The 21,515-nt window shown below is 50.3% G+C and overlaps 1 protein-coding gene across 1 annotated transcript; it reads left to right on the plus strand.

Annotated features, from left to right (window-relative positions):
* Positions 1-211: 211 nt before the first annotated feature.
* Positions 212-21,014, plus strand: MEAK7 (MTOR associated protein, eak-7 homolog; the record flags this gene model as incomplete). The annotated part of the gene is made up of 7 exons (XM_079722951.1): positions 212-364; positions 3,003-3,233; positions 3,586-3,730; positions 12,183-12,605; positions 16,902-17,020; positions 18,685-18,864; positions 19,335-21,014. 7 exons carry the CDS (start codon positions 212-214, stop codon positions 19,446-19,448), a joined length of 1,365 nt encoding a protein of 454 aa, XP_079579077.1. The 3' UTR covers positions 19,449-21,014.
* Positions 21,015-21,515: the final 501 nt, after the last annotated feature.

Raw genomic sequence — 21,515 nt, forward strand, 5'->3', positions numbered from 1 at the left:
TTTATTTGTGTCGACCATTAATTTCTACCACACTGAAACAACATTACATAGCTCTGATGTGTTGTAGCTGCATTTTCCAAGTAGGTCAATATTGATTACCTTCACCATATAATTATTGACGTTTATTTTCTATGATTATTACATTTTGATTTCCCTCCTAACTGGGTGTGAACTTTCCTTCTGCAGAGAATCCTGCCAGCTACCAGGACAGATGGGGAATAACGGGAGCCACCCAGGGCAGAGTTTCTCCTCGCGGTTTCGTCCTGAGGAGCAGGCTGAGATTGACAGATTGTTTGATGCTCTGTCGTCAGAGAAACTCGGCCCCAGTACCTCGCCCAGATCCTTCTCTCTGCAGGCACTGAAGGCAAGAGGAACAGTCAGAAGTTCATGTTTAGTTTGGAGAGGGGTCAGGCCAGAATCGGCTGTCTGTTCCTGTGAGACAGGTGTGGGAACACTGGGGCATGTGTTTTCTAGAAAGGGACAGATAGTACCTATTTTCAGCTTTGTGGGTTCTGCGGTCAGTGTTGCAGCTGCTCTGCTCAGCCTTTGTTTCACAGTGTTTTGGGTCTTTTCCCACTTGAGGTCGACTAGAGGGACTGGCCTCTTCCTGTCTCTTGAACCACTGTCCCTGGTTTCCCTCCAGACGAGTGACAGGCTGCCCTTTGCTGTATTTGTGGGTCCAATAACTGCAAAGTTTCAAGTCCACCTTGGCCTTTAGGGTTCGTAAATGTCCTAGGAATTTTGTGGTTTTCCTAACAAAATAACGAAGTTTCAGAGTCAAGGTTCACCTGACAATGCGTGAGAACTGCCCATTTACCCATTTTTGGCCCCATTCCATGGGGCTCTTAGCCACGCCTGGCTCTGGCCAGGGAGGACTGGGGTCACAGGTGTGTGTGTGTGTGTGTGTGTGTGTGTGTGTGTGTGTGTGTGTGTGTCCATGGGGCTCTTAGCCACGCCTGGCTCTGGCCAGGGAGGACTGGGGTCACAGGTGTGTGTGTGTGTGTGTGTGTGTGTCCATGGGGCTCTTAGCCACGCCTGGCTCTGGCCAGGGAGGACTGGGGTCACAGGTGTGTGTGTGTGTGTGTGTGTGTGTGTGTGTACATGGGGCTCTTAGCCACGCCTGGCTCTGGCCAGGGAGGACTGGGGTCACAGGTGTGTGTGTGTGTGTGTGTGTGTGTGTGTGTGTACATGGGGCTCTTAGCCACGCCTGGCTCTGGCCAGGGAGGACTGGGGTCACAGGTGTGTGTGTGTGTGTGTGTGTGTGTGTGTGTGTGTGTGTGTGTGTCCACTAGACCAAAAGCACCCCAGTCCGCTGGGTCGCCCACTAAGCTGGAGCAGACAGAACAAGACAGGCCACTTAGGGACTTTAACTGCTGAGTTGGTGACAACGTTCACACGTGTTTATCAAGAAAAATAGGGTGGGGCTTCCCTGGTGGCGCAGTGGTTCAGAATCCTCCTGCCAGTGCAGGGGACACGGGTTTGAGCCCTGGTCCGGGAAGATCCCACATGCCGCGGAGCAACTAAGCCCGTGCGCCACAACTACTGAGCCTGCATTCTACAGCTCGCGAGCCACAACTACTGAGCCTGCACGCCACAACTACTGGAGCCTGCGTGCCTAGAGCCTGTGCTCCACAAGAGAAGCCACCGCAATGAGAAGCCCGCGCACCACAATGAAGAGTAGCCCCTGCTCGTCGCAACTAGAGAGAGCCTGTGCGCAGCAACGAAGACCCAATGCAGCAAAAAAAAAAAAAAAAGATAAATAGGATGAAAAGTTGGTCAGAAAACCTTGGCCACCAAAGAAAGGTTCCTTTGGGAACGAATTAGAGGTTTCTCTTCCAGTAGAACTTTGGAAACACCGACAGAAATAGGAATACTCTTTTTGAGCAATGAGGGTGGGAAACTGCTTTATAAGAAATGCAGAATATCGATGTTGTCACCGTGTAGACGCGGGAAGTTGTTACAGGAGAGTTCAGTTTTCAGACCCCACTGATTCAGTTCATGGTTTGCCTTCTCTCCCCCTGTATTTATGATCCCTGGACCAAATCAGATTTGATGTTGGAGTCAAAGAGAAAAGGATATTTACAGAATGTTACTGGCAAGGCAGTTAAGAACTAGATTTTTTTTTAATCTTTTGGCCGTGCTGCATGGCACGTAGGATCTTAGTTCCCTGACCAGAGATGGAACCCATGCCCCCTGCATTGGCAGTGTGGAGTCTTAACCACTGGACCACCAGGGAAGTCCCAAGAACTAGATTTTTAAATTAAAAAAAAATTTTGTTTGGAGTGTAGTTGATTTACAGTGTTGTGTTAGTTTCTGCTATACAGCAAAGTGAATCAGTTATACATATGCATATATCCACTCTTTTTTAGCTTCTATTCCCATATAGGTCATTACAGAGTTTTGAGTAGCTCCCTGTGCTATACAGTAGGACCTTATTAGTTATCTGTTTTATATATGGTAGTGTGTATATGTCGCTCCCAATCTCCCAGTTTATCCTCCCCCCGCCTTTCCAGTGCATACTGAGCACAAAGAACTTGGATTGATAAAGCTAGCTAATATATTTGGAAGTCCATACTATAGAGGAGACCAATTTAGCACTACACAGACCGTATGTTCCATATGGAAATAAATTTAGACACGCAAATGACAGCTACTAGAATCTAGAATTGAGGAGATGTTGTGAGCAGAGTGAAGAGCAGACGATGGCCAGAGGCAGGAATGACACGGCCAGTCTGGGGAGACTGGGAAGTCTGGAGGGCAGGATGGGAACAGATGATGGAAGAGTCTGACGGCCAAGATGAGCCACAAGCCAGGACGCGTTAGGTTGTGTGGGTCCTGGGGTGTCATGATGGCCTTAGGTGGGGAGAGATGGTGCATTTGGGGATCTAGGAAGGTTATGTGCTGGTAGCAGTGGTTGGTCTTTCTCCCTTAGCTATTTTTCCATCATCCTGCCTCATTTGACTGGCACCCTATCTGACCTTTTCACCTACCTGTCCCCGCAGAGACATGTGGGGGAAGCTCTTCCCCCAGAGATGGTCACCAGACTGTTTGAGGGCATGCGGAGGGTGGACGTGACTGGGAAGACTAAGGGGCCCAGTGAGCGCATCTCCCAGGAGCAGTTCACAGTGTCCATGTCCCACCTGTTGAAAGGAAATGCTGAGGAGAAAAGTCTCGTGATCCTGAAAATGATTTCTGCCACAGAAGGTCCCGTGAAAGCAAGAGAGGTCCAAAAGGTAAGAGGCCACCAGGCCCTTTGCAGCCATCCCAAGCAGCCTTGGTTTCCTTTGCTGGGGGACGATTAAGCAGCTGATGGAGGCATTGTGCACAAGTCCACCCCGGGGGGCGGGTACCTAGACCACGTCACTGGTTGAGGTCAGAACTCCTGGACAAAAAGGCACTGGCAATCTAGACCAGCCAAAGGTATCATTAGAAAAATGAGTAACTACCCAAGTTACATGATCTGTTCCAGATTGTGGTCCATCACAGTTGACCTTAAAGAGATGAGACACCCTTCCCCATGTTGATATGATGTAGGTCATAGGTCACAACGGAAATGCGATTAATGGTAAAATTGCGGTCTTCAAGTTTACAGAGGATCTGGTTGGCTCTGTGGCACACGTGCTAAACTACAGACAGGAGCTGAGAGGCTGGACTCAGAAGCAAGCCCCAGGCTCCCTGTCCAGGGTGCAGGTGCTGGCTGCTCAGCTGTGCTCCGAGATGAAGCTTCAAGGCAAGTGCCCTTCCTCAGTCCTTAGACCTTGGCCTTGTAGAGTGGTACCACGCCATCTCCATTACTGTAGGCTCGTACTAAAGTTTTGAAACCAGCAAATGTGAGTCTTCCAACTTTGGAGGATTATTTAGATTATTAATCGTGGGCAGTCGTTCATAGTATATCCTTATAATCCTTATTTCTGCAGGGTCAGTAGTGATGTCCCCACTTTCATTTCTGATGTTAGCCATTTGATTCTTCTCCTTTTTTCTTGGTCAGTCTAGCTAATGGTTTGTTCACTTTTTGTTATTTTCAAAGAGCCAACTTTTGGTTTTATGGGTTTTCTCTGTTGTCTAATCTCTATTTCATTTATCTTCATCCAAGTCTTTTATTTCTTTCTTCTGCTTCTTTTAGATTTAGTTTTTCTTTCCTTTTTTTAAAAAAATTTTATTGAAGTATAGTTGATTTACAATGTTGTGTCAATTTCTGCCGTACAGCAAAGTGACTCAGTTTATATATATGAATATATACATTCTTACTCTTTTTAAAAAAAATATTTATTTATTTTTGGCTGCATCAGGTCTTAGTTGCAGCATGCAGGATCTTTCATTGCAGTGTGCGGGCTTCTCTCTAGTTGTGGAGCATGGGCCGCAGTAGTTGTGGCGCATGGGCTTAGTTGCCCCACGGCATGTGGGTTCTTAGTTCCCTGACCAGGGATTGAACCAGAGTCCCCTGCATTGCAAGATGGATTCTTAACCACTGGACCACCAGGGAAGTCCCTATATTATTATTCATTTCCATTATGGTTTGTCACAGGATATTAAATATAGTTGCCTGTGCCATACAGTAGGACCTTGTTGTTTATCCATCCTACATATACCAGTTTGTATCTGCTAATCCCAAACTCCCAATCCTTCCCTCCCCTCCCCTACCTCACCCTTGGCAACCACAAGTCTATTCTCTATGTCTGTGGCTGTTTTTGTTTCATAGATATGTGTCATATTTTAGATTCGACATATAAGTGATATATGGTATTTGTCTTTCTCTTTCTGACTTACCTTTCTTAGTATGATAATCTCTAGGTCCCTCCATGTTGCTGCAAATGGCATTATTTCATTCTTTTTTATGGCTGAGTAATATTCCATTATATATATCTGCCACATCTCCTTTATCCATTCATCTGTCAATGGACATTTAGGTTGTTTCCATGTCCTGGCTATTGTAAATAGTGCTGCAATGAACACTGGGGTACATGTGTCTTTTTTTTTTTTTTTTTTTTGCGGTACGCGGGCCTCTCACTCTTGTGGCCTCTCCTGTTGCGGAGCGCAGGCTCCGGACACGCAGGCTCAGTGGCTATGGCTCACGGGCCCAGCCGCTCTGCGGCATGTGGGATCCTCCCGGACCGCGGCACGAACCCGTGTCCCCTGCATCGGCAGGCGGACTCTCAACCACTGCGCCACCAGGGAAGCCCTGTATGACTTTTTTAATGTGTTGTTGGATTTGGTTTGCTAATAATTCGTTGAGAATTTTTGCATCTATATTCATCAAAGATATTGGCCTGTAATTATCTTTTTTGTTAGTGTCTTTGTCTGCTTTTCGTATCAGGGTGACGGTGTCTTCATAGAATGTCTTTGGGAGTGTTCCTTCCTCTTCAGTGTTTTGGAAGAATTTGCGAAAGATCGGTATAAGTTCTTCTTTGTATGTTTGGTAGAATTTGCCTGTGAAGCCATATGGTCCTGGAATCTTATTTTAGGCAGGTTTTGTTTTGTTTGCTGTTTTTTTTTTTTTTTAACAGATTTGATTTCTTTTCTAGTGATTGGTCTGTTTAAGTTGTCTCTTTCTTCGTGATTCAGTTTTGGTGGGCTGTATGTTTCTAGAAAGTTGTCCATTTCTTGGAGGTTGTCAAATTTGTTAGCATATAATTGTTCATAGTATTCACTCATGGTTTTTTGTATTTCTGTGGTATCTGTTGTGATTTCTCTTCTTTCATTTCTTATTTTGTTTATTTCATTTCTTATTTTGTTTATTTCATTTCTTATTTTGTTTATTTGGGTCTTCTCTCTTTTCTTTTTGGTGAGCCTGGCCAAAGGTTTGTCAATTTTGTTTACCCTTTCAAAGAAACAGCTCTTCATTTTAAATAAAACTATGGTTTTATTGATTTTTTGGTTTGTTTTTTAATCTCTCTTTTATTTATTTCGTTTCTGATCTTTATTATGTTTCCTTTGCTTTATTATCTTTTCCTTTAGGTTTTGTTTGTTCTTTTTCTAATTTTTTTAGGTAGTGTTTTAGGTTGTTTATTTGAGATATTTGTTTCTTTTTTAAAAAATATATTTATTGATTTAGTTTTGGCTATGCTGGGTTTTCGTTGCTGTGCGCGGGCTTTCTCTAGTTGCGGCGAGCAGGGGCTACTCTTTGTTGCAGTGCGCAGGTTTCTCATTGCAGTGGCTTCTCTTTGTTGCGGAGCACAGGCTCTAGGCACGCGGGCTTCAATAGTTGTGGCACACAGGCTCAGTAGTTGTGGTGCACGGACTTAGCTGCTCTGCAGCATGTGGGATCTTCCTGGACCAGGGCTCAAACCCGTGTGTCCCCTGCATTGGCAGGCAGACTCCCAACCACTGCGCCACCAGGGAAGCCTGACCCATTGTTTTTTTAGTAGCATGTTTAGTCTCTATGTAATTGTTTTTTTCTCGTTTCTTTTCTGTGGTTGAGTTTTAGTTTCATGCTGTTGTGGTCAGAAAAGATGCTTGAAATAATTTCTATACTCTTAAATTTGTTGAGGCTTGTTTTGTGCCCAAGTGTGTGGTCAATCCTAGAAAATGTTCTCTGTGCACTTGAAAATAATGTATTTTTTTTAGATGTAATGTCCTGAAGATATCAATTAAGTCTAACTGTTCTAATGTATGATTTGGGACCTCTGTTGCCTTAATGATTTTCTGTCTCAAAGATCTGTTCATTGATGTGAGTGTGGTGTTAAAGTCTCCTACTATTACTATATTCCTGTCAGTTTCTTCCTTTATGTCTGTTTGTTTTCTGTATTTGGGAGCTCCTGTATTGGGTGCATATATGTTGACAAATGTAATATCCTCTCCTTGTATTGATCCTTTTATTTTTTATTTTTTTTATTTTTTATTTTTTTATTTTATTTTTTTTTTTGCGGTACGCGGGCCTCTCACTGCTGTGGCCTCTCCCGTCGTGGAGCACAGGCTCCGGATGCACAGGCTCAGCGGCCATGGCTCACGGGCCCAGCCGCTCCGCGGCATGTGGGATCTTCCCGGACCGGGGCAGGAACCCGTGTCCCCTGCATCGGCAGGCAGACTCTCAACCACTGCGCCACAGGGGAAGCCCCTGATCCTTTTATTATTATATAGTGTCCTTCCTTATCTTTCTTTATAACCTTTGTTTTAAAGTCTTTTTTGTCTGATATGAGTATTGTGACCCCTGCTTTCTTTTCATTTCCGTTTGCATGCAGTATCTTTCTCCATCCCCTCACTTTTAATACACATGTGCCCTTTGCCCTAAAGTGGGTCTCTTGTAGGCAGCATATTGTAGACTCTTGTTTTTTATCCAATCTGCCACTCAGTGTCTTTTGATGGGAGCATTTAGTCCATTGACATTAAGGTAATTATTGATAGATATATATTTATTGCCATTTTAAACCTTGTTTTCCTGTTGATTTTATATTCTTTTGTCCCTTTTTGTTTTTCCTTTTGTGGTTTGATGCTTTTCTTTTGTATTTTGCTTATAGTTTTTTCTTTTTGATTTTTGTGAATCTGTTGTATGTTTTTGATTTGTGGTTGCCCTGTTTTTCAAGTATGTTAACCCCTTCCTTTATCTACTTGCTTTAGACTGGTAGTCATGTAGGCTCAAACACATTCTAGAAAAATAATTGTGATTTTCTCTTTCTTATACATTCTTACTACTTTTCTATTTAGAGAAGACCTTTCAATATTTCTTTTAGGATAGGTTTAGTATTGCTGTATTTTTTTAGTTTTCACTTGTCTGAGAAATTCTTTCTTTCTCCTTCTATTCTAAATGATAATCTTGCCAGGTAGAGTGTCCTAGGTTGCAGATATTTCCCTTTCAGGACTTTGAATATATCTTGCTGTTCCCTTCTGGCCTGCAACGTTTCTGTAGAGAAATCAGCTGATAGCCTTATGGGGGTTCCCTTGTCATTAACTCTGTGTTTTTCTCTTGCTGCCTTTAGAATCCTCTTTTTATGTTTAACTTTTGACATTTTTATTATAATATGTCTTGGTGTAGGTCTTCTTGGGTTTATTTTGTTCAGGACCCTCTGTGTTTCCTGTATCTGGATATCTGTTTCCTTTTTTAGCTTTGGGAAGTTTTAAGCCATAATTTCTTCAAATACATTTTCAGTCCCCTTTTCCCTTTCTTTTCCTTCTGGGATCCCTATTATGTGTAGATTGGCAGGCTTTATATTCTCCCATAGGTCTTTTATATTGCTTTCATTTTTTTCACTTGGCTTTCTGTCTGATGTCCTGATTGGGTGATTTCCTTTACTCTATCTTCCAGATCACTTACTCGTTCTTCTGCATTATTTATTCTGCTATTCATAGCCTTTGGTTCTGCTTTCGTCTCAGCAAATGAATCTTCTTACGTTTCTTGACTCCTCGTTATAGTTTCGAGTTCCTTTTTACAGTAATCTGCATTTCTATCGATAGCCTTTCTTAATTCCTTCAGTATTTTCATTATCTCCTTTTTGAACTTGGTATCTATTAGACTGAAGAGGCCTGTTTCATTGTTTGTTCTTTTAGGGGAATTCTCTCGATATTTTAATTGGGAGTGGTCCCTCTCCTTCTTCATTTTACTTATATTTCTCTTGCTCTATGAGTTTAGGAGAAACAATTATCTACTGTGGTCTTGGAGGGCTATTTTTATGTGGGAGTGTTCCTGTGTAGCCTGCATGGGTTTAATATTTTTTTGGTGCAAGGGCTGTTTTTAGTAGGGATGCCTGCTGCCTCTTTCCTCAGTGTGTGCTGGCTGTTATCCCCTTGATAGGAGGTGCGACTGGTGTTGCAGTGACCAGAGCCTGCACTGGACAGTGAGTGGGGACTCCTCTTCCCTCTGTGGTTATCACTGCCCTGTCCAGGGCAGGGTCTGCTCTCTAGTTGTTGGTGTAGAAGCCCCCAGCTCTGTTTCTTAGCTGCATTTCTGATCTGCAGTGCAAGAATAGGCAGGATTGGAGCGCTCCCACTGGGAGAGGAGCTGCTGAGTATTACTCTGCTGGAGCTGTTCACCTGTGAGTGTGTCACCTTTCACCTGCTGTGTGGGCTCACAAAGTACACTGTTGTTGGCACTGCCCTCAGCCCCACCTCAACTGTGGGTGTGCTGGCAGTCAGCCCTGGTGCCTCTCAGGCTTTGTTTTCACAAGGCCACCAGCGCAGATCCACTGAAGTCAGGTCCCAGGACTGCAGTAGTTACATACCTGGACCCACTGTGGGAGCTTATGGATGCAGCTCAGACCCTGGCCCAGCCCAACCCATGCGTGTACGTGCCCACAAAGCCCAGAACTGCTAAGGCCAGACCCGTCCCAGCTGCGGGAGCACCAGTTGTCTGTCTGGATGTTCCACAGGCACTGAATTTACAAAGTTGGCCGTGGAGGTATAAATCCAAGGTTCACGCAGCCGTGGGGAGAGATTTCAGCTCTGCTTCCTAAGTCACACGGTCTGTGGGCCTCAGCTGTGATTTCAGCCCCACCTCTGCATACGGGAAACCCACTGGTGTCTGCTTCTGGGGGCACCAGGGCAGTGGCTGGGGCACATGAGCCTGCCCAGGCAGGAGGGGACCGGGGTGGTCGGGGTGTGTGACCTGCCTGGGCAGGATCCTGTCCTGGAGCCTGCACAGGCAGGAGCCGGCAGGTGGGGAAAGAGGCTGCGATGGCAGCCCCGCCTCTACCTTAGCATGCCACTTAACAATGGCGCTTCGCTTCTGTGGCGGCCCGGGGTTCTTCCGCAAACACTCCTGGTTGCTGCGCCCCACGCTCCAGCCCCTTCAGGCTGTCTCTGAACAGCCAACAGCAGTCCTCTCCCTGGGTCTGTCCTCTAAACCCCGTGTTACAGCACCCAGCCCCCACCCAAACCAGCAGACACGCGTCTCAGGCTGGGGCAAACAGGGCGGTGGCACAACCGTCCGTGTAGGTCTCTCTCTGTCCTGCCTGCCACTAACTGGTTGCTGTGCTCTCCTCCAAGCCTCTGAAGCTCCCTTTCTGTCCCGGCCGATCTCCCCACCAGTGAGGCTTCCCTGGGTGTGGGAACCTCTCCCCTCCTTCAGCTCCACCCCCGCAGGGGCACAGGTCTCGTCCCACTTCCTCTATTGTTTTTTTCCTTTGTCCTGCCCAGTTGCTTGGAGATCTTTCTTGTCCTTTGAGGCGTTTGAGGTCTTCTGCTAGTTTTCTGAGAGCATTATTGCATTCATAGATGTATTCTTGATGTTTTTGTGGGAAGAGGTGAGTTCCATGTCCTACTACTGACCATCTTGATTCTGATTGCTAGTTTTTCTTTTTTTCATTTCTCAAGTTAGAAGTTTAGGTTATTGATTTGAGATCTCTCTTCTTTTTCATATAGGCATTTATGACTATAAATTTCCCTCTAAGCATTGCTTTAGCTGAAGCCCATAAGTTTTGGTATATCGTGTTTTTGTTTTCATTCATCTCAGTTTTTTCTTTCTTTCTTTTTAAAAAAAATATTTATTTATTTATGTGGTCGTTCTGGGTCTTAGTTGTGGCAGGTGGGCTCCTTAGTTGCGGCTCGCCGGCTCCTTAGTTGTGGCATGCGAACTCTTAGTTGTGGCATGCATGTGGGATCTAGTTCCCTGACCAGGGATTGAACCCGTGTCCCCTGAATTGGGAGCGTGGAATCTTATCCACTGTGCCACCAGGGAAGTCCCCATCTCAGTATTTTCTAACTTCCCTCGTGATTTCTTCTTTGGCCTGTTGGTCGTTTAGAGGTATATTCTTTAATTTCTACGTGTTTGTGAAATTCCCAAATTGCCTTGTTACTGATTGGTAATTTCATTACATTGTGGTTGAAGAACATACATTACATGATTTCAGTTCTTTTCAATTTATTGAGGCATGTTTTATGGCCTAACATATGGTCTGTTCTGGAGAATATTCCAGGTACACTTGAGAAGAATATATATTCTGCTATTGTTGGCTGAGAAACAGTATATAATTAAATTTACTTGGGATTTAAAAATACCTTGTGGTGAATCTCTCTGCAAAGTAGATTCGTTTTACAAAAGTGTTACTGTTTTATTATAAAGCTGGATTTTGAAACACAGTTTGAAAAATTAAGTGAGGTATTTGGAACTTGGAAAGAATAATGACAATATACTGTATAATACTGTTATATATATATACACATATATACACATATATACACATATATATACACACACATATATACACACACATACACATATATACACACATATACACATATATACACACATATATATACACACACATATATACACACATATATATACATATATATATATGAATGAAGTACCGATAGCTTGTCTTTTGGTATCACCTCCATGTCACCTCTGTTCTTAGTAGGTAAGAGATGGAAATCAGAAGGATGGGCGCTGGTCAGAAACAATTAAGTATAATTTGTAGTTAATGAAATCCGTGCTCCCCAGATAAACTAGAAGGTGCCCAGGAAGTAACCGACCACTACCCTGCCATAGCTGGAGGACAGCACACTTTCTAAATCCTTTGCAAATGATTTTGTTAGGACTAGTGGCTTTGGTGTAGCCCTCTCAGGAGGGATTGCTGGGGAGTCTTGGGGCCCTGGGGTGAGGGTGTAGCTGTCTCCTGTGTCTCTAAAATGCAGCTTGGAGCAGAGAGAAAAGATAAGAGTGTCAACGTTGAATTGGTTAGATGAGCACTGTCCGACAGAGACAGAATGTGAACTCCAAAGCCAACCACATACGAAATTTTACATATTTCTGTAACCACATGGAAATACCAAAAAGAAACAAGCAAATTAATTTTAAGAATATGTCCAGGGCTTCCCTGGTGGCTCAGTGATTGAGAGTCCGCCTGCCAACGCAGGGGACACAGGTTCATGCCCCGGTCCGGGAAGATCCCACATGCCGCGGAGCAGCTGGGCCCATGAGCCATGGCCGCTGAGCCTGTGCGTCCGGAGCCTGTGCTGTGCAACGGGAGAGGCCACAACAGTGAGAGGCCCGCGTACCACAAAAAAAAACAAAAAAGAATATGTCCAAAGTATACTTTAACATGGGCAATCAATGTAAAAAAAAAAAAGAGATATTTTACGTGCTTGTTCTTTTTCACGCCAAGCCTTTGAAATGGGGTGTGCATTTTACACTTACTGTGCATCTCGATGCAGACGAACCACGCGTGGCTCTTCCGCTGGACAGAGCAGGTTTAGGTAAGTAGATAAAAGGTGATGTCATCACCCACTAATACTGTTTTCTCCTCCCCTAGGCGGTGAGAAGCTTCTGGGGCCTCAGCGGCTGGACTGTGACCGAGCCACGATTGAGGACTGGGTGTTCAGGGCCCCCCACGTGGCCACGTTTCTGAGCGTGGTCATCCACCAAGGCTTTCTCCTCCTGTGCTCGTCCCTCGATCTGACCACCCTGGTCCCTGAGCGCCAAGTCGACCAGGAGCGGGAGTTTGCGAGCATCCTGGATGTCCTGTCCGTCATCTACATCAACTCCCACCTGCCCAGGGAGCAGCGGCATCACTGGCACCTGCTGTTCTCATCTGAACTCCACGGGCACAGCTTCGCCCAGCTCTGTGGGCGCATCACACATGGAGGGCCCTGCGTGGTGCTGCTCGAGGACCATGACGGCCACGTGTTCGGTGGCTTTGCTTCCTGCTCCTGGGAGGTCAAACCTCAGTTTCAAGGTAAGTCTTGGCCACCAAAACCCCACGTGGTAGCACCAGTGCTCATTACAAGTTCTGGTCAGACGGCTGCCGTGTGGAGGCCTCCGAGCCCCGCCAGGGGCTGTGCGTGTTTCTTCCATCTCCTCCCATAAGCGTTTTGCTAGACATGTTTGGGAGGATAGTGAAACATGGTGTTTCTTTATGATGGTTTAACTTCATGGATTTCTTTATAGATTCTGGCTGCAGGGTCAGGTAAGCAGGACAGCTGTCCTCACCCCTGGATTTCAGGTGAGGAAACAGCGGATCAGCATCATTAAATGATGCCAGGTCCTGACCACGGGTGAGGCTGGGCTGTAGGTGCTGCGTAGGGGACTGGGAGATACCGGCTCTTGCAGGTGGGGTGTGTTTTCTCGGGGAACCGTCTTCCTTTCTTGGAACCCCCTGTGTGGGTCTGCTTTGCTGCTAATGCCCGTCGTTTTTCGGTTTTGTGATTTTGCTGGAGATTGGAAGCTCTTTGCTAGACCTTGAATGCCCTGGATGAAAGGCCCTAATGAAATACTTCCCCTTCTAAAAAAACTACTCTGATAAACGCTCTGAAAGGACTCGTTTTGAAAACGCTCATCTCCTGTCAGTGGGCTGTGCTCGTACTCAGAGGTGAACCTGTCTTCCCAGGATGGATGTCACTGTGTGTCCCCTGGGACCTGCCCTGGGCTGCCTAAGTCTGTGTTCTCAGAAGGTCTCCTGGGGGCCAACAGCTGTGAGGTGGAGGGCTTTTCCTAGTGGCTCTGAGCAGCCAGATACAGGCCTGTCCTCACTCCCCTCAGCTAAATGGGGCAGCCTGGCCGACGCAGTTCCGGGGAGGGTCCCTCCCAGTGAGGGGGCGAGGCTAACACCCTCCCTGGCTGGGTCAGTGGAAGGGAGAGCCCAGGGTCCTGAGATGCGAAATACGGGGGAGAAAGGCCACATGCTCCTCTGGGGTGGGGGCTGCACGTCGTAGCCAGACAGCTGTCAGCTGCGTCCCCGCCCCCCCTTCTCTCCACCCCGCTCTCACCTGCATTGCTGCAGGTGCCTTCTGCCTGGCCCTCGGCTCCTGGTCTCACCTGTCCAGGTCATTTGCCACATCCCAGCCCACCTGCTGTGGTGCTTGTCCCCCGGAGACCCTTGGACGGGCCCCCAGTGCGTTCAGAATGGTGAATCCTTTATCTCCAGCCTCACGACCTCTACTGTGCCCTGTGCTCTGGACTCAGTCTCACTGAATTACCCAGAGTTTCCACAACAGGCTGCGCTCTCATCTCAGGACTTGGCACGTGCTGCTTTTTCTCCCTCTTCCACCTGTTGGCACAGTCAGCTCCTTGTCGGGACTCAGTCCAGGGTCACCTGCTTCAGGAAGCCTTCCCGACCACACGAGTGCCACCTACTCCCTGTGGTCCTCTACGGGACTGCACGCTTCTGGAATTGTTCCCGTCTTCCTTGCACCAGGGAAGCTTCTGCTGGTTGGGGAGCCGTGCCCAGGTGCAGAGGTGCCATTGCGGGAGAGGTTTTAGCCGTGGTGGGGTGGCCCTTGTCTGGGGTGGGTGGAAGGGATCATGGTGTGAAGGCTGGGTGCCTCCATCCCTGAGATCCTGTTGTTTCCAGGGTTTGGTTTTCTCTAGGTTTTAGATTGTTCTAGATCTTTAATCCAGCTGTTGCTATCAGCCCTTCCCCACTGTGTCAGGGTCCCTTAAGACCACCCACGTGTCAATGAGTCGCTAGGAGGACTTGGGGACTCAGCACAGAGCTGTCATCACAGCTGATCTATTACAGTGAGAGGATGCAGAGCATGACCAGCCCTGGGGCTGGGTAGGGGTTGGGGGGTGAAGTCCGGGGGAACCAGGCTCCAGCATCCTCTCTAGTGGGGTCGCACAGGACGCGCTAAGTTCCCCCAGCCGCGAGCTGTGACAGCACGTGTGCAGTGTCGGCCATCAGGGATGCGTTAGAGCTTCAGTGAGTGGGGTCTTTATTCGGGGTGCCGTTCACACGAGCACCCTCTGCCTGACGTGCACCCAAACCCCAGACTCACAGGAGGACAGCAGGGGTCCGGCACCAACACCCCTGTCTGTTCACACAGCTTAGGCACAGGGAGCCGGTCATCAGTCCTGGGGGGCGGGACCCTCCCCAAATCCACCTTCCCAGACGCTGGCTGAGGGCCAACCCTGGAAGGCGGCCCTTCTGGGGACCCCAGTCTCAGGCCTGGGCTTCCACACACCCAGGTCTCTCTGTCACGGGGAGGGGCTCTGGGGAGGTGACGGGCTGGGTCTCTGTGTGGTTGGAGGATGTGGAAAAACCCTGAGAATCATGATTATAGACGGAACTTCCGCTTCTTCCAGCTCCTTTAGTATTAACTCCAGGTCAGCTCTGCTGCGTCTTCATGTTTTATTAACAAGCAGAATTCATCTTCTTGAAGAAAGGTGGAAAAATGCGATTACCACGTTTTCAGACTTGAGCTCATTCTGTTCTGAAGTGTGAGGACGGAATTCCAGCAGGGGGCAGCCTAGCATCACAGATTCCAGTCAAGTTCAGGGCGTTCCTGTCCACTTGTCCCGGGAGTATTTGAGCCTTGAGATGATGTGACAGCTGCTGGGTCACTTCATTTTCGCCTCTGTTGTCCATGGGGCAGCCGCAGGCCCGCAGCTCTGGGCTGAGTCCGGCTCTGTCCTGGGCACGTTGCCTACCCTCTCTGGGCCTCCGTTCCCCAGAACCACAGGCATGGCAGCTTGTAACCCACCGGGCGGTGGCTGACGGGGTCACTGTGAGCGTTGGGTGAGGAGCCCCTCTGTGGAAGTGATGTTTTTACGGGTCGTGTGACTCCCTGGTCCTTGCCCTGCGCCCTCGAGGGTCATCTTCCCCACGGGGCCCTTCTCTCTGGGCACAGACCCCAGGATGGACTAGAGTGGGGTCCGTTGTAGCCAAGGGGCCCATGCTTTGTGGCCCCATCACCTCACTTAGCATCCGGGACCCAGTAAATGTTGGTTGAAAGGCAGCCTTAGGATGGCAAGGCAAAGTGATGCTTAGGCCCGGTGCCCGGGGCCACAGGTGGGCCCAGGCAATTCCTTGAGGCTAAACCCAACCTTCTGAGGCACATGGACTCAAGCCGGAGTCTTTAGCCTGGAGGGGAGCCCTGTGCCACCTGGTCCCGGTGAGCTCCCCAGGCTCACCTCCCTCTTTCCCCCACCAGGGCTCCCACCCTGCGCTACAGCCGAGGGCCCTGCTGTTCCCCCATGCCCTGCCACGTCCCTGCGGGGTCCCTCCTCCATGAGTGGTTCTCACCCAACCGTCTCCACCTCAGGACGTCCTTCCCGACTTCGGGGGAGCTGAGTCCCTGCAGAGGCCCCCTGGGGTCCATCTTGATCAGGTCACAGGTCCTGACTCTGCGGTCCAGGCCCATCTGTGGCCGAGGGCTGTCCTCCCCAAGGCCCCTCTGGGGCTCAAAGCCCCCTTCCTGTCCGCCCTCCACGTTCGGGCTCCCCGTCTGCTTCCTGGAGCTTCCTTCCCACCTGACAAATGGCCCGACCCCCAAGTACCTGAGCTCGGTCCTGTGTCAGGTACCCTCACGCTGTCACCGTGCAGGGGCAGTCCTTCCGGCCAAGGTCTCACAGCTGTGGGGAGCATCCCTGGTTTGGCTCTGGCCTAGCCGGGAGTTCCCTTGGTGAGGTGCAGCCTCCGTCCCGTCCCTAGTGAGTGCCTCGGGGAGGGGAGGAGTCTCTGAGATGGAGGGTGCTGTTCATTTCCAGGATTTTGACCGGTACCTTCTCTGAGTGGTGGCATGCCCACTCCTGTGCCCGGGCAAAGGTAGAGGGTCACCTTTCCCTGCGTGTCCCCTCCCCTCCCTGTGGGCAGCTGGGTCTACAGGTACCCTGCCTTCTCCGCTCTGGATGGTGTGCCTGCTTGAGGCCGTGTGAGTGCCCAGCCAATACCTGGAGTGGCTGCCTGCCCCTTGCTCCGTAGTTGAGACGAGGCTGCTCTTTCTGACTCTGGGGCGGTGGGGCAGGGCTCCCATCGCCCCGGGAGAGCGCTAACAGGTGTCCCCAGCAAGCAGATGTCACATTCCTTTGTAACGGTCACGCTCAGCCTGCACCCGCAGCTCATCCTACGGTCCCGGGCTCCGCCCGCTGGCCCGCCGGCCCTGCCCCCGATGCGCAGGAGCCCCGCGCACGCCGAGGACCCGAGGGGAGCTCTTCCTGCTCAGCTATCCGACCGCGGCCCGTTTGCCTTTCCTGCTTCTCCCCGTGCGCAGCTCCGATGGCTGACCTTGCTTCCTTTTGCTCTGGTCAATTTCAGGGGATGACAGGTGCTTCCTGTTCTCCATCTCCCCCAGCATGGCCGTGTACACCTGCACGGGCTACAATGACCACTACATGTACCTGAATCAGGGGCAGCAGACCATCCCGAATGGACTGGTAAGGACGTGGGAGGGCAGGGCACGTCCCCCCCCACCGTGGTGAGGCACTGACCCCGCCGTGCCCGGGGACACTCCGCCCCGCGTCAGGGCAGCCGTTCGCGCTCAGTGCGTTCTGCCCGAGTCTCCGGGTGGTGGTGCGATGAGCGACAGTGAGGACGGCATTTCTCTCGTGGAGAAAAGGGGCCTCTGCGGGGGCATTTCCGGGTTTTGTGTGCACGTGACCGAGTCGGCCGGTGTTCCTGGCCATCACGTGGTTGGTCTGTGGCCTTCGTGGCTGGAGATGCTGCCCTGCCCGGGGCACGACCCGGGCGCGGGGCCAGGGCTGGTCTCCCCAGACCCTTTGGATCCATTGGGGGTTGTCTGCTCTGTGCTCCAGCCGGGACTCGGCCACAGGAAGAAGAGGACGCGGGGGAAGGCGGGGGGGCGGTGGTGGGGACAGGGCTGGGGTGAGGCGTGGGGACGGGCGCCTGCACAGATGCTTAGCTTGGGTGAGAAATGTGTGTCCTGGCAGCACCAGCCTATTTCTTTCCCCTGCTTCTTAAAAAGCCCCTCTCGGGAAATTCCAGCCCTGTGTCTGCAAAGCCAAGGGCCGGGGAGGCTGGTCCATGTTGTCGGTGTGGAGAGGGCCCCGCGCTCCTTCCCAGGCTCACTCTGAGGCTGCCATGGGGCCACCTGATGACCCCGGACGCCTTTCAGAAAGGACAGTTTGGTGATGACAGGGCCGAGGGCCTTGGCCTCAGGAGCAGCACCCAGTGGGTCCCGATGGTGGTCAGTAATCGGCCCGAGGGGAGAAGCAGCCCCGAGGTTAGCTGCGTTTCCTGCCCTGGTCTCTTGCTCAGCGTTAGCTCCAGGCTCCCCGGGCCCCGGGGGAGGCGCTGGTGGAGAGGGCACCTAGAGAAAGGGATCAGAGAGGTTGAACAGCAGTCTGTTCCCATCGGCCGCTAGCTCAGAGCCGGCAGTGGGCCGAGTGGTTCCCGCCTTCCCGGGGCTGCTTCCTCCTTTCCCTCCCTGCTGTGCTGAGTGAACGACCTACCTGCTTGAGCACCCGGTCCTGGGCCGGGTGAGGATCAGCATCCCTGTCTGGGAAGTGCTGTGTAGACCTCTCCCCTTATTTTACCGATTGGGGTCTCTAGGCCTGATGGCCTGTTTTCTTTTTTTTTTTTTTTTTTTTTTTTTTTTTTTTTTTTGCGGTACGCGGGCTTCTCACTGCTGTGGCCTCTCCCGTTGCGGAGCACAGGCTCCGGACGCGCAGGCTCAGCGGCCATGGCTCACGGGCCCAGCCACTCCACGGCATGTGGGATCCTCCCGGACCGGGGCACGAACCCACGTCCCCTGCATCAGGAGGCAGGCTGTCAACCACTGCGCCACCAGGGAAGCCCGGCCTGTATTCTTTTGTCCTCTGTTGTCACTTGTGTTTCCCGCCAGGGCAGCCCCATGAGAAAGGGCCATGGGGTAGGAGTCAGGACACCGTGATGAGTGTTCTAGGAACTTGTCATGGGATACTTAAATTGTATCAATCTGTGAATATGTATTTCACAGTTAAAAAAAAAAAGAAGAAAATTGCGTCCACTTCTCATACGCCCTGGTGGCATGACAGCTGGGGTGGGCTTCAGGTGTCTGATGTGCCAGACCGAGGCGGTGCTGATGCCTCTCCCTCCGCAGGGCATGGGAGGGCAGCACAATTATTTTGGCCTGTGGATCGATGTCGATTTCGGGAAAGGACACAGCAAGGCCAAGCCCACATGCACCACGTACAACAGCCCTCAGCTCTCGGCCCAGGAGGACTTCCGGTTCGAGAAGATGGAGGTGTGGGCGGTGGGAGATGCTTCGGTGACACAGCTGGTGAGCATGGGGGCGTTTCTCCCCTTTCTCAGCTTTGTCCCTTTTACTCCTCCATCTGGAGATGGTTTATTCCAATTTGTTTCCAGCAGCCGTTGCTGGCCAGAGGGATGCCAGTGGGTGCACAGCAGAGCAGGGGATCCTGTCTGGGGTCTGTGGAGGTTTAGTAGAAAGAACCACCCCAGGGAGGTGGGACCCCGGGGGGGTGGGGACTTGTCTGCAAGATGAGGAGGGTCTGGGGTTCCTTCTAGTTCCGGGGTGTGACGATGAGTCGCCGTTGGGGCCCCTGCGCCTCGTCACCTCCCGACGATGGCATCCCGGGGCGGGGGGGACTCTGGGGCTCGGGGGAGAGCCTCTACCACATTGCCCTTGTGGCAACAGTAGGAAATTCCCCTCTGATCAACTTGACAGCAGCAGGACGTCACTGCCTGGTTTTGGTCACTGAACACACCCATCCTTCCCTTCTTCCCAAGGCCAAGAACACCAAGAGCGTTCTGGACGTGGACCCTGCGGCCCAGGCCCTGCTGGAAGTCAGTGGGCGTATTCGCCACAGCGAAGGGCTCCGGGAGGTGCCTGATGACCAGTGAGGAGGAGCCCCCAGCACGGGCCTTCCTGGAGCTGGAGCACAGCCTGCAGACTGTGCTTTACTTTAATCCAGAGCGTGCTGGTCACGTCTAGGTGGTCCTGGAGGTGCCTAATTGAAACAGAGTACAGTTCCTCTGATGCTATATATCGATTGGTGGGTGTGTCTCCCCCGAAATCCTGAGTGTCCAATTACCAACTTGATTCTTAGACTTTGCTCATTTTGTACAGATGAAATCCAAGGACGATGCTGAGACGTTTGAGGCCGACTGGAATTAGCAGTGGTTGGGGATTTGAGTTCTTGCTGGGGGGGGGTCCACTCACTGAGGGTCACTTGGCCTCTGCACAGGCCTCCCAGATAAAAGCCTCGATGTCCCATTTCTACTGGTAAAGGGCAGAGGTGCTCAGATGGGAATCTCAACGCTTTGGGGAACAGCTTCCTCTGACATGGAATTTCTGTATTTCGAAAAAAAAAAAAAAAAAAAGCACAAGAGTGTACTAACGGGGGTAATAGCTGGAGATTTTGAAGATAACGGTGACATGGGTCTTCAGTAAGTTTCAGTATCTGCCTTTCTCAGCTGTTTTTAACACATTACTGACCAGAGACTTATTAATGCGTCTTTTGTTACCCAAACATCATTGACCGGAGACGTTTCAGTATTCATTTACATAACAAATCGCCGTCCACAGGCGTTAGTTTCTGCAAAAATCCCCCAGTCAATGATGAGTTAAGTGAATCTGTGCTATGAGCAAATGGGAAAACCAGGAGGTCTACAGAGAAGCAAAGTTGTGGTTCTCCTACTAATTTAAACGTGGGGACGTGCGGGGCCCTGAGGCTAAGATTCCTGTTAATACACGTATGGCTTGTCGCAGGAATTAGTGGTGAGTAACTTGACTGGCCCGGGCTCCTGACCTCCCAGCATCACCCCCACCCCATGCTGCTTCCCGAGGGGATGTAGGGTACTTTGACAGCGTGGACTTGCTTTAAACGAACAGTGACCCTGAAGTGCTAGCAGAGATGTTGGTGGGCTGGACCTCGGGCAGAGCCGCCGTGTCCCTTCCAGTCCCTGCATCCCTCGGAGGCGGCCTGAAGAACCTCCGGACACACCGAGAATCCCGCTCAGCAGAGCTTTCTCCTTTGCTACACATTGCCCTTCTGCAGATCTGACGAAAATGCTGCCTTGTTATTGAGTTGCCCCCAATTATAAGCCATAGTAAACCGAGCTGTTTGCATTTTACAGGCTCTGCATTTTCTACCGGGAGGCTCATCAAACTCTGCACTGAGCCCTGAGCAGAAGGCCTTGCACATGGGCCTTCGGAAGAGAAGTGCTCAGACAGTGACATGCACACTCGGTCATGATTGATTTTCCTTATAAAAAGCCAGTTTTTAATAGCTTCTCAGGTACATTTTGTGACTTCTTAATTGAAGGAAAGCAGATGCAGCATATTGGGATCCTCAGATATCCTTACCGTAATCAGAAGAATTAGGCCCCGAGTCTTCAGTGTCTTACAGAATATTTTTTTAGAAAAATGCAATGAAATAATGCCTCACTAATAAAAGGTCCGTTGAAGACCCCTTACTACCGTCTCTGTCTGTGGCTGTCAGAGAGGCTGGATGTGTCTGCCGGCCTGTTTTCTGCCCTGTGCCTCTTCTAACAAGAGTGCAGGTCATACCTGGGGGCCTGACGGTTTCCTAAGACAGCACACCTCCATGAGGGAAGCTGGGCGCCTAGCCCAGGCGCTTGGTCACCTGGGGTGTTCGGCTCTCACAAGGGGTGTGGGGCAGCCGTGTGATTCCCCAGCACGTGTGGTCCCGAGCACACAGACCAGTTTGGTGTCAGCCGTGCCCGGGGCCACAGGACCCAAGGAACCACGCTCCTCCTGGGCCTGAGAAACCCGTGATGCTAGTTTTAACATGTGATGAGTTTGTTCTTTGATAAAATGGGAGTAAGAATTCAGGTTGTAAGGACTAGCAGTCTCCCTGGAGGTGAAGACTCATAAGGGCCCCTGCTAAGCGCTGGAAGGAAGGGGTGAAGAAACGCTGTTCGTGGTACGACACGGCTGTTGTTACT

Source organism: Hyperoodon ampullatus (genome assembly GCF_949752795.1).
Source record: "Hyperoodon ampullatus genome assembly, chromosome: 18".
NCBI classification, from domain to species: Eukaryota; Metazoa; Chordata; class Mammalia; order Artiodactyla; family Ziphiidae; genus Hyperoodon; species Hyperoodon ampullatus.